The sequence below is a fragment of the Daphnia pulex genome, chromosome 9, assembly GCF_021134715.1.
Source record: "Daphnia pulex isolate KAP4 chromosome 9, ASM2113471v1".
Classification (NCBI taxonomy): domain Eukaryota; kingdom Metazoa; phylum Arthropoda; class Branchiopoda; order Diplostraca; family Daphniidae; genus Daphnia; species Daphnia pulex.
The window spans coordinates 1,435,296-1,450,681 of NC_060025.1; the positions used below are offsets into that span (position 1 = coordinate 1,435,296).

General features: G+C 38.8%; 5 protein-coding genes across 5 annotated transcripts; 3 read left to right on the forward strand and 2 right to left on the reverse strand.

Annotated features, from left to right (window-relative positions):
* The first annotated feature begins 23 nt into the window (after positions 1-23).
* LOC124202220 lies at positions 24-1,459 on the forward strand. The gene is made up of 4 exons (XM_046598519.1): positions 24-183; positions 239-440; positions 496-747; positions 825-1,459. Exons 1-4 carry the CDS (start codon positions 136-138, stop codon positions 1,337-1,339), a joined length of 1,017 nt encoding a protein of 338 aa, XP_046454475.1. The 5' UTR covers positions 24-135; the 3' UTR covers positions 1,340-1,459.
* Positions 1,460-4,556: 3,097 nt separating this feature from the next.
* LOC124202219 (glycoprotein-N-acetylgalactosamine 3-beta-galactosyltransferase 1-like) lies at positions 4,557-6,812 on the forward strand. The gene is made up of 9 exons (XM_046598518.1): positions 4,557-4,921; positions 5,011-5,138; positions 5,260-5,412; positions 5,469-5,607; positions 5,707-5,825; positions 5,886-5,931; positions 6,007-6,065; positions 6,133-6,290; positions 6,350-6,812. The coding sequence occupies exons 1-9, from the start codon at positions 4,794-4,796 to the stop codon at positions 6,698-6,700; spliced, it is 1,281 nt and encodes a 426-aa protein (XP_046454474.1). The 5' UTR covers positions 4,557-4,793; the 3' UTR covers positions 6,701-6,812.
* A 2,096-nt stretch (positions 6,813-8,908) lies between these two features.
* LOC124202221 (globin D, coelomic-like) lies at positions 8,909-9,986 on the forward strand. Its single transcript, XM_046598520.1, has 4 exons — positions 8,909-9,075; positions 9,150-9,412; positions 9,476-9,692; positions 9,763-9,986. The coding sequence occupies exons 1-4, from the start codon at positions 8,998-9,000 to the stop codon at positions 9,880-9,882; spliced, it is 678 nt and encodes a 225-aa protein (XP_046454476.1). The 5' UTR covers positions 8,909-8,997; the 3' UTR covers positions 9,883-9,986.
* Positions 9,987-10,632: 646 nt separating this feature from the next.
* Positions 10,633-11,985, reverse strand: LOC124202229. Its single transcript, XM_046598528.1, has 4 exons — positions 11,681-11,985; positions 11,271-11,614; positions 10,988-11,201; positions 10,633-10,908 (listed from the first exon to the last, which is right to left on the reverse strand). Exons 1-4 carry the CDS (start codon positions 11,756-11,758, stop codon positions 10,786-10,788), a joined length of 759 nt encoding a protein of 252 aa, XP_046454484.1. The 5' UTR covers positions 11,759-11,985; the 3' UTR covers positions 10,633-10,785.
* Positions 11,986-12,533: 548 nt separating this feature from the next.
* Positions 12,534-15,277, reverse strand: LOC124202228 (serine/threonine-protein phosphatase 4 catalytic subunit). The gene is made up of 8 exons (XM_046598527.1): positions 15,187-15,277; positions 14,530-14,800; positions 14,229-14,396; positions 14,016-14,168; positions 13,780-13,953; positions 13,589-13,715; positions 13,328-13,520; positions 12,534-13,263 (listed from the first exon to the last, which is right to left on the reverse strand). The coding sequence occupies exons 3-8, from the start codon at positions 14,376-14,378 to the stop codon at positions 13,134-13,136; spliced, it is 927 nt and encodes a 308-aa protein (XP_046454483.1). The 5' UTR covers positions 14,379-14,396; positions 14,530-14,800; positions 15,187-15,277; the 3' UTR covers positions 12,534-13,133.
* Between the last annotated feature and the right edge of the window lie 109 nt (positions 15,278-15,386).

The window sequence follows — 15,386 nt, forward strand, 5'->3', positions numbered from 1 at the left end:
AACTAATGTGATGGCGTTGACGTTCAAGGATCGACATCTATCCTACACGATAGCGAATCGCCTATAAACGTGGGACACTGCACCGATCCTGGATGTTACACCAGGCCCGTGAACTACAACGCAAGCATAAAACAAATGACGGCATTGGCTCAACTCTCAAATGAATGTCATCAGTCTATTAAAGTAAAATAATTCCTTGTTTTTAGAAAGCTAAAATTAATCGAGTTTAATTGAATAGTATGACTGCAATTTTGCCCCCTTCGAACTAAACGAGGTCGCCTTTGGTTGGTGGAATGACAAGGACGGAAATTCCAAATATTTCTGGTCGGGTGGCAACACCGACACTCACACCTGTCAATGCGGAATTGATGCAAATTGCGTTGAAACTTACATCAAATGTAACTGTGACGCTGCTGCACCAGTACAACTATCCGATGACGGTAAGTTTAAATTTAAAGTATCTGATGCAACGTTATCTAATAAACAAATAAGCAGGCGTCATCACTGACAAGAGCATTTTACCTATCACGCGGCTGAATTTCGGACGAACGCAGCTGGACACTTCATCCGGTGTACACACCCTGGGTCGATTCGAATGCACGGGTCAAGTGGTCGTTAACGGTATGCCAACATCGTGCGAGGATCTGTGGAGGATCGGACACACCATGAGCGGATTGTATTCCGTGATGGGAGCTGAAATGGTCGAAAGTGTCTACTGCGACTTTAATAAACTTCCTAGCGATACCGGTAAAACTGTAATCAAAATTCAATGTTAATTTACTGCTGGCATTACACTTTCAATAATATTTGAAATAAAATTGCAGGTTTCGAAAAGTGGATTGGATTTGCAGACGTCAAATCATCCCCGGCGTATTTTTATGCTCAGAGAAACTCAAGTTTCAATCAAACAAACCTTCCAATTCCTTTCGATATAGCAAAAGTCAATATCGGAGGTGCCTTGGATTTGCAAACGGGAATATTTACGGCAGCTCGATCGGGCACATACTTTTTCTCCGTATCGGGATTGGCAAATATTCCAGCTTCTTCATCTGGAATGAATTTCTGGATAGGTCTATATTTGAACGGTAATCGAATCGGAACAAGTTATTCCGTTGAGATCAGCACAGCAAGTCAGCTCAAACCGTATTCTCTGCAATCAACACTTAATTTGGAAGCGGGAGATCAAGTTTGGGTACAGATCTGGAAAACTGGAGATCCAACAGGAGTCTATCTATATGACGATATTAATCATTACACACACTTTAATGGCTGGCTCCTACAGGAAAATATTTCAAATTCGTTGAATGCTATGCAAACGATGCGACACGATTTATTTTAACATGCCGGTATTAAGGATCTTAATCCCGACTTAGACAGGCCTATCCCAACTTTCTAATTTCTAGATTTCTCCGTGAAAACAATTAAAAATTAAAAACCTGTGAAAGAAAATAAATAAGTTTCGTTCAATTGTATTGTATCTATAGTTTGTCGCTGAACGTTGAAGCGACCTAACAATAACTAATCAACGAGCTTCCTATTCCCGGTTTTCTACACCAATAACTTCACTAACCAAAAATGACAGATTTATGCTTGACCTATCCTTAACCCATTCCGCGCATTGCATTTTCCATTTCTATTCCTAAAGGCTGTTTTGATCATCGTGAGTTGGCGAATACAAAATAGGACAAAAGACGATTAAAAAAAAATGAGAAATGACCAACCTTGAATGCTGGAGTCTCGCCAGTTTTCTGAATGTCTGGGCAATCGTTCAAGTCAGCAAAAGGCGCAAAAATGATTCGCAGCGCTTGGATAACAAAACTAAAAAAACAGCTGCTGAGCTCCATCCAAAACCGGATACTAGAAAGAAAAAGAAAACGGAAAATAAATAACAATTTATGGTTGCCAAATCGTCTTCACTTAAAAGAACGTAAAAGAGAAATAGTTTTGAAGAAAGAACAAATACGTAGCTAAATATAACAAAGAAACTAAAATGTGTGGTTTAGCTTGATTAAATCCCAGTGGTGAATGCCGTTTCGCACAAAACAACATCAAAGAGGCTGTCCCATTCCGCTGGGGCAGTCGGAGGAAAAGTTGATTTATTATGGCACTTTAATACATGCCGAAATTGGCGACTTGTTGATTGTCTCTCTCCACGTCTCTGTTGGTTACGAAAAACAATAGGACATCAAAAGCCATGCACAATACTCGTCGACAAGTTAATCTTCCAATCCGTCGTAAATGCCACTAGAGATTTCAGCTACTTTCTCAGAAATCCTTTGAATCCAGCCGTTAGCTAGTCTATGCCACCTGACGTAGAAATAACCTAACCTGAGACTTTATAAAGGTAAGGATGGAAATTTCGTTAATTGATAAGGCTAATGCAGCCAATTATTAAAGACAAATAGCCTCCATTGACATTACAGAGTTGCGAACATTCGATTTGGTCACCAGCAACTTGTTTACGTGAAAATACGGAGAATTCTCTGGTTATCTATAATAACACAGAAATCAACGTTTTCCAAGACAAACAATAGTTCCTCAACTAAAAAAGTTTGGGTGATGGTAACACCAGGATTAGCTGATACAATTAGAAGATGCAACCAAAATTTAAAAAAGAACCAAATGGTTTCCGTTCCGAGATAAAAAGATAAATAAAGTCACTGTTAAACCAATTTAACTTGTTCTCACTATGAGGAAAAAACCATAAAACTTTAATAGCGTGTCGGTACCAGCAAATTTATCCGTGCCATTACAAAAACCGCAAAGGAAAAACAGCGGGTAAACTTCAGTTGTAAACTTCGTTCAACCAAAGTATCCAACAGAAATGAGTCAACTAATTCAAATAAACGTTTCACTTTCCTCTTAATTCGAATTGATCAGAAACAAAAAAAACCGTTGGTGTTTTGTAAATCTTAACAACGTAATAAAACGCCGTTGTTGAATTTAAAAAAAAAAACGTGCGCATCGGGTGCGCATATGAAAAATTTACCGATAAAAAATAAACAACAAATAGAACATTATTCAGTCGAACAAATACACCACTAGTTAATTACCTACATTTTTAGGGGTATTATTATTAGTTGCGCTGGACGGAACAGTTCCGCTTCAACCATTTTATCTGTTACTTAAAAATTAAATGGTCGGTCATTCACATCACCTTTATCACCCGTGTGTGATAGAAATCGACCACAAAATGATGGCCATTAAAAATAGTGCATTATCCTAGTCAAATGAAGATGCTGCGCCTCGCAGTAATCCCCAGTATTGCTTGCCGAGCAGGTGTACAAGTAAAATCAAAATGTTTCTGAATAAATTTGAAGTCGGATTTTGATCAAAGGAATTTTTCCCACGACACACGCTTGGATAAACACAATAAGGAAAAAGAAGAAAAAAAACCTATGCGTACCATCATCTTTTGAAGTCATCTCGATTTACGTGCCTCATGTCGAAACCAACAAAATCCCTGACTCTCGTTAATCGCTTCGGCGACATTTCTAATCAGCCGACAGATAAAGAACTGTACCACACACAAAGCCCCCCAAAAAGAAAAATAATTGTATCGACAGGTGAAGCGACTTTAGTTTAATGCGGGGCCTGTTTTAAAAGCGACAATCGCGTTTTAAAAGCGACATGCAACAAAATATCCGGATTTCTCAGACGGAATTTCCCACCGACTCCGCTGAGATTACATTAGCAACCTCTAGAGACAATGTTCTCTTTTTTAAAAAGATTGATTCGGCAAGATAGACGTAAGAAAACTGCGCGCATAAATAAATCCATATTCAAGGTCTGTAAAGATAAGAAAAAAAAATATTCAAGGATCGTCATAAAAAGAATTAGCGATTGAATTGCAAATTTCAATGTGTACTTGAAAACATCTAAAAAAAAAATTAAAAGGGAAAAAGTAAAAGCTGACGGGAAATGACGTGTCCAAAAAAAACACTTTGACCTATTCCTTTTGATTTCTAACTGTTGATCCACCGGGAGAAGTTGCGCATAGCCCTTGGCTTTTGAAGCTTTCCAACCGGTACATCCAACAATTGCACGCGGTGTACAGCCAAAATACGATAATGTTACCGTGCATCGTCATCCTTGAATGAATAGTCTCTCTGGCTTTTTGGCGGTCAACCAACAATACTTTTAGAAATTTCGACATCTTTTTGTACGTGCAATACACCACAATAGAACCGGAGTCGATGACAAATCAAACGCCCTCGACTGTGCGGCAATAACTACCAGCCGATCCAACGTGAATTCAAACTCAATTTTTAAAAAAAAGGTAAAATCTCAGCTTTAGGAAAGTGTACAGGTGAGAGCACAGGGTTCGTCACCCAGCCACCCAAACTAAAAAGAAAAAATTAGAAGAAAAGATAAGAAAACCCCCCAAAAATAGGCCATTAAGTTGAAGGTTACACCCAATAGGAGGCGAGGGGGAAAAGAAAAAAACGAGCGACTACTTCTTCTTCTACGACTCTTCCTCGGCCCCAATCCCCCCCCCCTCTTCTTCATACATCCTCCTGGCCGCCTGCCCACTACTACCAGCGCATAGTGAGACTGCTGTTCAATATTTTCTCGACTGCCAAAGAGAAAGTCAGCACAGTCGCTATCCAGTTGTTCTACTGCAAAGAATGCACTCTCTCCATCGTCGCAGTCGTTGTTGCATCTAATTGCGGGATTATTATCATCGACTGGTGGCTCTAGATACTTTTGTGTTGGGCAGGGGGTTTCTCTCTTAGCAGTTGTAGTTTTGTTTTTGTTTGAAATTCGCCCAGTTCACCTGTTAGCTATCCGCCATGCCCCGTGCTGTTGCGTTTGGACGGATTTCTTTCTCGGCAATTCTGGTCGCTGTCATCTTTGTTTCCTGTTTAGTTTGCTTTCTACTTCAAGACGCTTTCGTTTACACCCAGCCACACCACCGAATGTCAGTCTCGCCAAATTATTCAATTGTTTTATTTGATTTTTGAAAAATGGTTGAAACTAATTCTGATTGTGATTGGAAAATATGCGCAGTTTTCGGCTGAGCAATAGCCTTGTGGCGGATGCAACAGAGTTGGACGCTGCTACTATTCCAGTTGAGAAAGTGGTGGCGACAACCAAAACAGACCAGATAGTTTCGTCGTCAAACAGCCTAATCGCAGGTGAGCTATACACGTGCACACTCTAGTTTTGATAACAGGTTTTCTTTTTTCCTATTCTAAAATTCGAAACAAGAAGACAAAATACTATGAAATCTAACTTTATTTTCCCCTGTTTGTCTAGATAATCGGGTTGGCGGAGCCGATCTGTTCCATAAAGTGCGTATCTTGTGCTGGATCTTGACGACACCTGAAAACCACCAAAAAAGAGCCATGGCAGTCAAAAATACCTGGGGGAAACGTTGCAACGTTTTACTCTTCATGAGCTCAGAAGATGGTATAAAATTAAAAAAACAACAAAGACCAAATTCAAATAACAATTTCCCATTCAAGATCCTAGTCTACCGTCCATCAAATTGCCTGTAATCGAAGGGCGGAATCAACTTTGGGGTAAGACCAGAGAGGCCTTCCGCCACATATGGAACAACTACAAGGATCAAGCGGATTGGTTCTTCAAAGCTGACGACGACACGTATGAAATTCGACCTACGTATTTGTTCCCTAAAACATATTCTCATTCCTCCAGTTATTTTCTTGGAATTTCAACCGGTCATTCAACTACTCCAAACAGGTATGCCATTCTGGAAAATTTGCGATATTTCTTGTCGTCTTACAACACGTCAAAGCCTTTATGGTTCGGCCATAAATTCAAGACCATCGTCAAGCAAGGTTATTTCAGCGGTGGCGCAGGTATAATATTCCCACAAAAATTTAGAAAACGATTGGGCGCTCATTTTCAAATTTAAATAGGATACGTCCTGAGTAAAGAAGCTACTAGAAGGTTCGTCGAAGAAGGGTATGAAAAACTTTCCAGTATTTTTTTACATGTTAAACCAATCCAATCACTTTCCCTTTTTTTTCTCTTTTATAGCTACTACAACATATTACTGTGCCGGCACGATCACGAAGGAGCCGAAGATGCAGAAATGGGTATGCGGTGTACAACATTTTTATGTCTGAATATCAAATTGACAAAATCTCTGTTGCTGTCACACAGGGAAATGTATGAGTCGACTCAACGTTTCGGCCATGGACACCAGAGACTCCCAAGGTAGAGGCAGATTTTTCCCATTCTTCCCTGAGCAGCACATCTTTCCTGGGAAAGTAACCAAAGACTATTGGTACTGGCAAGCCATTTACTACCCCGCCAAAGAGGTATAATAATATAAAACCTCCATTGTTGTACTCGTATCATAACGTTTGCAACCATTTAGGGACTGGAATGTTGTTCAGACAGTGCAATCTCTTTTCACTACGTCAAACCTGAGCAAATGTTTCTCCTGGAATATCTGATTTATCGGCTCAGGCCGTTCGGATTGGGGGCGGAAGACCGGCCTGCCACTGCAGAACCACCGCCGGATTTAGATCTGACTGCGATGCCTTGGTTTGTTACAGAGAAACAATTGGAGGGCAATTCAGCAGCTGGTGGTAACATGATGGAATCTACCACCATCAGCTCTACCACTACCGTGAAGACCAATCGATACACGATGAAAAATTACACGGAGCGATTAAACGAACTCATCAAACAAACTGAAAGAGCCAGAAAGTTAAAGATAACGTAATCAACACATCCTATTTTCATACGATTCGTCACACACTTTAAATAAATATCTCTGTTGCCCGTGATAATACATTTTTACCGAATGTCCCGTTTTCATTCGACTGATTTCAAAATGCTGTCATTCGAGAAAATAGTTTGGTTCCGTTATTTACGTTGACATTTAAGAGTTATTTGCAAGTTGAGCGACCCACTTGCGATCAAGAAAACGAGAAGTCAAATTGACCTTTCAATAATAACGGATGGTGTGACAGTCAAGGTAGTTAGCCTAGTGCTACTCAATTCCTTGTAAGGAAATCAAGGAATTTGGAAACATTGAAATCTGCCCTTATTTCACAACGGTTGGAAATTCTAGCTGCAACAATTAAGGGTTCCTATATGTCCACATATCGACAAAGAATGTTGCAAATCAAAAGGTATGGCAGCACTTGGCAGCCTCAGGGAAAAAAAAATTAGTTGGAAAAATCCACAAAAAACCTGACGTCTAGCTACATGTTGCAGTATTTGGTTTGTTGCTTTACTATTATTGGCTTACATCTTATTAAATAGGTGATAAAAAGTGCAAGGCTGCTAATAAGACAACAGACATCAATTGAATCTCTGTGTCACTCAACTGCACACAAGAAACAACTTTCCAAAATCTTTGGTACGAAACCATGCTACATTAAACACATATTTTGAAGATTACATACCTGAGATAGTTGTTAGACTTGTCACGTTTTGTTAGTGCTGCTACAGAATCCAACATCTCGTCCCAATCCTCCATACGCCATGATTCTTCTTCCCAAATTCGACAGTAAAGTAGCATCTGCATTTTGCCTATAGAATTCCAAAACACCGTTGTTAGACTAATTGGTGAAACTAGGTAAATTAACTAAACCTATACATACAGAGCTTTTTTTAAATTTTCTTGTTGAATTTGCTTTGTCAGCTTTGTCACAAAGACATGACAAAGATTGCTTGTCGTTTATTGTCGAACATCGTCGAATACACAGCTGAACATTTTACACGTGTCTGCTTGGGACAGACGATTAATTCGTTTTCAAATGGCGGGAACGTACGCAAGGTTGCAATAACGAGTTAAATCACCACAAAATTGAATATTTCAATATTCTCTCTCGTAACTACGTAAAATGACAGTACAAAAAATAACATGCCAGAATAAATAATGAGGCATTAAGGCGAAACCGAAATCACGTATGCGAGTCTCGAGTTCACAAAGTACGGCGATGGAATATTGCGTGAGTCGATAAATTGTTTTGTTTGTTCTACCCTTTTACCTGCTATTTGTCTCCGTCATTCCTTTTTGGAAATAGAACCGTAAATAGCCAGAAAACGTATAAACAACGCAGAAACCGCGGACAATCGGTACAACGGACGATTTATAACCAGGTCAGCTCAACGAGGATTTGTTTTTGTCCGAATCTTCTTTTTGCTTGGCACCTGCCGCGTTTCTATGCGGGTAATAGGATACTAGAGATAAATCATTCGCGGTTGTTGGAATCCATGTTACTTTCTGTTGATTATAGCAATCATTTTTAAAACAAAATGGAAACTGCGAATATGCTTTTCAAATGTACCGGGTCTTTTATCATCTTCTTGATGAAGACCATTGTGTAACCAAGACGATGAATGCGCAATTATACAAAAGAGGAAAATATAAAGGCGAGGGTTTCTCTTTACTGTTTTTAATAACAAATTTATTTGAAGAAAAAGTTAAGAAGATATCAGAGTCATGGTGATAATTATTAAGAAAACATGACCTGTTTCCATGAATTAATAAAAATTTATGTGGAAAACCAACTGATTACGATACACTTAATAATTTCGATTTAAAATAAATTATGTTGCATAACTGCCGATAATATGCGCAGTAAATTTGTGCAACGTGAAATACCGGATGCGCTCTAAAGCGATACCAAATTCCGCGTGATTTGACTTTTTTAGTGAAATTACTTTTAAAACATTTCTGCTTGGTTTTCAAAAACACGCGTATTGATTTCAAAACATAAAATTTTGGCCTCAATTTCAATTGGCCCGCCTTTGAAATGATGACACCATATTTTAAATTCCCTAAATAGATTCTAGTCACGAATTATTTATGAAGATGTTACATTTTTAGATTTCGGAAAATGTCGACTAAGGGAGAGCACACGTCCATCCTTTTGCTGATGTTACAAGCCGAGTGACTGTATAAAACGAGCGACTAACTCCATCAGGACATCGAGTAGATAATTGGCTACCTAACGGTTGATTTGCATAGTACAGTTTCCAAATATCTCCTAGACACTAATTTAAAAAATGAGTTGGTTAATTCTAGTTTTCTGCTCTATTCTATCTCTGTCAGCCGGACAGAGTCCTTTCAACGAAGGAATTGCGGTAAGTTTTCAGTTTTCAAATTTTATTAATTGAATTTGTGCAATCAACGCTCGTTCTTTTTATTTAAAAAAAAGGGCGGAATGGAATCCCGACACGGCGATTCAACGATGAGAGGCAGTGGCCCATTCGTAACGACTACTACCGTGACAACGATCCTCGACTTCAATCCCGCTGGAATGTCCAGGTCTATGCGTTCACCCTCTTCCACCAGTGAAAGGAGCTACTACTACGGCGATAAGAAATACGGAAGCTTTAGTCAAAAGGACGTCGATGTCATCGTCAACACTTGGAACACTCTGAAGAGACGTGGTGACTTCGCCCCCAAAGTTTTTATTAGGTAAAATTATTTTACGTTATATAATTCCAAAAATAATTTTGAATGAAATTTTACTCGTTGCAGATATTTCAAAGCGAAACCAGAGTCGCAGAAACTGTTTCCAGCCTTCGCCAATGTTCCCATTACGGAGCTACCCACCAATCACGAATTCCTGAATTCGGCCTATACCTGCATCACGAGTCTCAATTACCTCATTCCTTATTTGAAGTTCGATCACCCTGAAAGATGCCCTGCCTTCCCCAAACACTTGAAGGACAAGTACAACGCCGTCGACCTCAAGGTAATGGTGACGATCAAAATTAAAAAAATTTAAAATCGAAACTTATTTGGCAATAATTTGTTTACTTAAGAAACTGGGATCCATCTGGATGACAGCTATGCAAGAGGAGATGGGCAACGCCTTCACCAACGACGTGCGTGATGTCTGGAAGAAAGCCGTCATGGCCGTCATCGAATACGCCTCTAAATAAAATGACAATTAATGTGGTTAAAAAAGGATTTAATTCGACAATATTGCTAATATAGTGGAAATAGAAAATATTATGACATCAATAAAAAAGTAAATCAAAACTAATAATCTCGTATTGGCAAAGAAATCTAATTCAATTCTCACATATCGTCAGAAACTTTTCTGCGTAATTACAAATTTACAACCAGCAGAAGTTTTATAAGCCCTTCCATAAATAATAATAGCCACTCTACAGTTAAAGAGAAAGGTTATTGCTAGAATGGAAATTGTCCTGCTCAAATTGTTTTATCAATAATTTGAATCTGAGAATGTTTGCATTCCTAGCTGTCACACAATCCTCTACACTCAATTATTGGCATGCTTCACAACTAATCAAAAGATGCAATATTCCGAAAACTAACCCGTTACCAATAAACTTGATCAAATTACAATATCACGAAATTTTACGTAACCTGAGAAATGGCTGAAGAGACACTGACAAAAACAAAATCACGAACTGTGGTGAGACTCAATGTCAAATGATTAAACACAAACCGCAATCACGAGATTTTTGACAGCAATAGACGTTAGACAATGGCTGGGAAAAGCACACAACTGTTCAAGCTAACCTTCAAATTAAAGAGCGACCAGCCTTGACACGACTAGTCTCGCACGTGTCTGGATTGAAAGACAAAGGCCTTGAAATCCAACCAGCTGTTTTTCACATCCGCAAGTCGTGAAAATCAATTCAATGTAAAAATAAATGCGTAGCTATTTTGCGTGGAATATTGTATTGACTAAAAGCTTGGTTATAATATTACAAATAAAATAGATAAAACAGCTTGTACAGTAGCTGTGAAAAAGCGCCCCCTAAATAACACCCCGAAATGAAATACAATTAATCGTTTAACAAATATAAATTCGCTTATGGGGTTGAAGCGTAATCGGTAAAAGCGGACAAGGCCTTCTTCCAGACATCGCGGACTTCGTTGGAGTAAGCGTTGCCCATCTCTTCTTGCATGGCCGCCATCCAGATGGGTACGAACCTCTGTTTTTAAAAACAATAAAGATGTGCGTCAGAAAATAAACCGTAATTCTTGTTCAATTTTGTAAATTAAAACCCTTACCTTGAGATCAACGACGCTGTATTTATTCTTGAGATCGGTTAGGGCGGGGCATCGCTCCGGATGCTGGAATCTGAGATGAGGAAGGATGAATTCCAGACTGGACACACAAGAATAAGCAGCGTTCAGGAAATCGTGATTATTTGGCAAATCCGTAATGGACACGTTGGCGAATTCCGAGAAGAGCTTCTGAGCTTCGGGTTTGGCTTTGAAATATCTGCGCAATTGAATTGGTTAAGATTGATTTACGTAATTGATTTAAAATAATAATTAAAACAAAAAATACCTCATGAACACTTTGGGGGCGAAATCGCTGCGCTTCTTGAGAATATGCCAGCTATTCACAAGGACGCTGATATCGTTTTCGCTCAGGATATTCATTAATGGGCTAGTTCCGCTGCTTCCTTCCGGAAATTTATTCTTTTCACCTCCTCCGTAGCCGCCACTGTAAGGGTAAGAAGACCTCTCGCCGCTGCTTCCGCCGCTGCTCGGATTGCTGGACGAGTGGAAAGTTTTCGTCATTCCGGTGCTCAAGTCTAGAACTGTCGTCACGGTAGTTGTCGTTACAAACGGACCTCCGCTGCCGCTCATTCCTCCTCCACGATACAACGATCCGGAACCTATTCCACCCTTTTAAAACACAATAATTAACAATTAAATCTTTTGAAATAGTTGAAGAAAGAAAAAGAATTTTACCGAGAATCGATCGTTGTATGGACTCTGTCCGACGGCCAGAGAGAGAAGAGCACAGAGAGCCAAAATCAACCGTGTCATTTTCGGGAGATTGGAAAATTGTTCGACGCAAATCAGTCAAGATTTTACTCGGATGCCTTTAATGATTTAAAACTCGCCGTTTATATAGTCGGTTGTTAATGTTGACTTCAGCAAAATGGATCTGTTTAACTTGTGTCAACAATTTTACAAACCTAAAAATGGGCAATCTTTTTAAAAAAACAAAAATTGCTGGTCACCACTTCTATTTGTGAAATGCATCGATACTATGTTTGGGATGTTTTGCTTGCAGTTTTCTTTTTTAAAAAATAAAAATCCGAGCAATAAATAACTAAAACAAAAATTTAGGTCATCCGAGTGCGTTGATCGGCAAAAGATAACACCCATCCGGTACATACATGCCATTTCAATGCGGAAAATAAATCAAAGTCATCTAAAAATAGCGTCTCGAATTGCATCGCCAAAAGTTTCTTTTATGGACGAGCGTTTTCTGCTCAGTCATGCCAACTCGCTGCCATTTCAATCTCTAACCGAATCCAACAATCGATTGTTGTCAAATAGTACCATTAATTAACAAAAGGGAAAGTTGATTAAACGTGGATTACCTTGTGATAGTACGTAACCTTATCACAAAACCGCACACGGTAGTCGAATGTCACAACGATATTACCTTATCAGCTGATTCATCACGCAATGTTGTTTCGGGACAGCGGTGATAATAAAAACGATCGTAAAAATGAATAGCCGTTATGACTCAATGTTGAGAAAGTAAACATCGAGCCTTGTTTTCGAAACTAATGCAGGTACACTAAACATGTTTTCGTCTCAAGTCCATCGTTATTTCAAGAAATTGTATACAGTGCATGTTGAGAGCCATCGCAAGCATCACATTCATAATAATATAAATGGGTGCAACACAAACAAAAAAAAAAAGATTTTGGAAGCATGGCCATTGCATCAATATTTAGCACTGATGTTAAAAAATAATTACACACGTCACACAATTCGCCCCCAACATACCATAACCGCACGTACACAAAGATATTGTTCATTAAACTGAGTAGTGGGAGTAGCTTATAGTCAGATGTGATATCCTGCAGCAAAAAGTTGAAAAGGGAAACTGAACACTTGTTTGGACGATCAAGATATATTTTTATTATAAAGGACAAGACTGTGTTTACCAAAAAAAAGGAAGGGATTGGACAGAACAGAATTTTCAAAAACCTATTTGTTAGTCCGGGCGGTCAAGGTAAATGGTCAACCAACATGATACAGGCTCTTTTGCTCTGTTTCAACTGATGGGGTATCTCACATCAGTTACTGTTTTTTTTTTGTGTTTTTTGTTTTATGCATTACCGAATAATTATTTTTGTAAAAAATCGCAGGGGATATATCAACGATCAACATTTCGCGTTTCTTATAGGAAATAATCGGCTTGAGGTTTTTTGGAAGGAATGCCACGAGTCTCTTGAGGGGCAGCTTCAAAAATCGTGAATTCTCGATGGAGATTTTCGTCCAATTCCAAAATGGCAGCTACATTTCCACACCTATTGCAATATTAAAAGTTTAAGTAATCATCTTGGTGAAATCTGGCGGGAAATTAAGACAAACCTATAGCAGTAGTTGGGGGCAGACCACACCGTCAGCACCGTTTCGTTAAAATGCCATTTGTAGCCTTCCATGACAAGCTGGTGTGCTCTGCAAATCATTTCGATGTCATTTGAGGTGTTGAAATGTTGCACAACATCGGAGCCAAAAAGATAACCGGCACCGCGTGGACTCACTCCCCATCCTTGCTGTGTATCTGTCAAAAGCAAACACCCAGAAATGAATTACCACTTTCAGAAGTATAGCCAATATTTATTTTCCTACCTTCAGGATCAGACCAAAGGAGATCACACATAGGTCCATCGTGAGGAACTTCCTGCTTTCTGTCAATTATTCGGATTTGATCCAGTGTCTGAATTGAAGGAGATAGCCCACCATGCACACAGAATATCTAAAATTTGAAAAACATGTCATGTTAGAGTTTTTATCAATGCATGTTACTACTGGAAGCATACTTTGCCGTCAATGATGGCTGAAAGACTCAGGTAGTCGAAAATTTCAGTACAATAGCGCCACACAGTGACTGAACCATACTTTCTAAAACATTCGTCATAGAAACCATAAACCTGGGTAATTTGACGTGATTCATGGTTCCCTCTAATCAAAGTGATGCGATCTGGATAACGAACCTAAGAAAGAAATCTCAAATCAGAAACAAGAGAAAGAAATGCTTAACAAAAATGTATACTACCTTTAAAGCTAATAGGAGAAGAAAGGTCTCTACACTGTAAAATCCTCGATCAACAAAATCTCCCATGAATAGATAATTTGTGTCTGGAACATCCCCACCCACTTTAAAAAGTTCTTTTAAATCATAAAACTGGCCATGGATATCACCACAAACCTAAAGCAAGCAAAAAATGTTAGTTATTGAGCAATAATCAAAAGCTTATGAGAAACCTACTGTGACAGGAGAGTCAACACGCTGAACATTGCTTTCTTCAACCAGAATCTCCCGTGCTTTGGCACACAAGGCTTTGACTTCTGATTCTTTAATGATATCACACCGTCTGAGTTGTTCGATCTGTCGATCCAAATCACTAAAGTCTGACATATTTACGTTGTCTGTTTCCTAGTTGACGAGAGGGAAATAAAGAATAACGACCTTGAGTATGTGCAACAGCCGACCGGTGATGTCATACACATTGACTTGGTAAATGAGGAAACTGACATTACACAGAACGAGAATAAGATAAAAGCTTTACCTCTTTGCGTTATTAATGAAATATGAGTGGTGATGGCGAAGAATGAATTCGTGACTGGATAAGTTGACGATCGAGAGTTAAGCCACGAATTGAATCCGTCCTCGTCGTTCTTCAAAGCTATCCTTACTTCCTTGGCTTGCCTTACGTTGCCGGACAAAAAAACTGGGCTTCAATCTAAACGCCATTAAATTATTCGGCGTTGCCAAGTTTCTCCGCAGTTTTAATTTCAAGCGCGCTTTTTATTCCTTTTTGTTGAAATATCGATATTGTTCTGAAAATGATTTACAAATATCTGGTAATATTATTAGTAAGAAAAAAAATTTACAAATAAAGATAACATCGCTAGCACGCTAGTAAAAAAAATATTTCGATACATTATTTATCAATTTTGAAATATTCTCTGACGTCAGTCGGCCTTCAGCCCGATGTTTGCTACCAAAACATGGTCACGATGGGTTTCGTTTATTCAAACGGGACCTTAACTAACGCTGACATTCAATTGATATTTTATTTCTCAGAATTCCTTTGGATTAAAAAAAATCGATTGCTTGAGACGGGCATGTTCAGGCTGATTTCTCATTTCTGATTCAGTCAAAACACAGATCTTCTGACGGTCGTTTACTTGTTTGCAATAAAGACTTTCATAATACAACCAACCTTGATTCAAGCCTTGGAAATCTGGTCTTTACAATGTAGCCGTTAACCCATTACTTATTTAAACACTTCCTGTTTCGACACTTGACAATGCCACTCGGCACTCGCTCAATCGACATTGGAGTTGTCAAATTTCTAATTCATTTTTAACGCAATTTTGCAACAAAAAAATAAGAGTTCTCTTGGCTTACTCAATGAGTATA

Bases quoted from the DNA above. Each gene is read 5' to 3' on its own strand.
- LOC124202220 (XM_046598519.1), top strand. From the start codon at position 136: ATGACGGCATTGGCTCAACTCTCAAATGAATGTCATCAGTCTATTAAA. The intron at 441-495 runs GTAAGTTTAAAT...ACAAATAAGCAG, and splicing joins AGTACAACTATCCGATGACG to GCGTCATCACTGACAAGAGC. The intron at 748-824 runs GTAAAACTGTAA...ATAAAATTGCAG, and splicing joins TAAACTTCCTAGCGATACCG to GTTTCGAAAAGTGGATTGGA.
- LOC124202219 (XM_046598518.1), top strand. From the start codon at position 4,794: ATGCCCCGTGCTGTTGCGTTTGGACGGATTTCTTTCTCGGCAATTCTG. The intron at 5,139-5,259 runs GTGAGCTATACA...CTGTTTGTCTAG, and splicing joins GTCAAACAGCCTAATCGCAG to ATAATCGGGTTGGCGGAGCC. The intron at 5,608-5,706 runs GTATGAAATTCG...TACTCCAAACAG, and splicing joins TTCAAAGCTGACGACGACAC to GTATGCCATTCTGGAAAATT.
- LOC124202221 (XM_046598520.1), top strand. From the start codon at position 8,998: ATGAGTTGGTTAATTCTAGTTTTCTGCTCTATTCTATCTCTGTCAGCC. The intron at 9,413-9,475 runs GTAAAATTATTT...TACTCGTTGCAG, and splicing joins GCCCCCAAAGTTTTTATTAG to ATATTTCAAAGCGAAACCAG. The intron at 9,693-9,762 runs GTAATGGTGACG...TGTTTACTTAAG, and splicing joins ACAACGCCGTCGACCTCAAG to AAACTGGGATCCATCTGGAT.
- LOC124202229 (XM_046598528.1), bottom strand. From the start codon at position 11,758: ATGACACGGTTGATTTTGGCTCTCTGTGCTCTTCTCTCTCTGGCCGTC. The intron at 11,202-11,270 runs GTATTTTTTGTT...TCAATTGCGCAG, and splicing joins GCCCCCAAAGTGTTCATGAG to ATATTTCAAAGCCAAACCCG. The intron at 10,909-10,987 runs GTAAGGGTTTTA...TTTTAAAAACAG, and splicing joins ACAGCGTCGTTGATCTCAAG to AGGTTCGTACCCATCTGGAT.
- LOC124202228 (XM_046598527.1), bottom strand. From the start codon at position 14,378: ATGTCAGACTTTAGTGATTTGGATCGACAGATCGAACAACTCAGACGG. The intron at 14,169-14,228 runs GTAGGTTTCTCA...TGCTTGCTTTAG, and splicing joins GTGTTGACTCTCCTGTCACA to GTTTGTGGTGATATCCATGG. The intron at 13,264-13,327 runs GTTTGTCTTAAT...ATATTGCAATAG, and splicing joins GCCCCCAACTACTGCTATAG to GTGTGGAAATGTAGCTGCCA.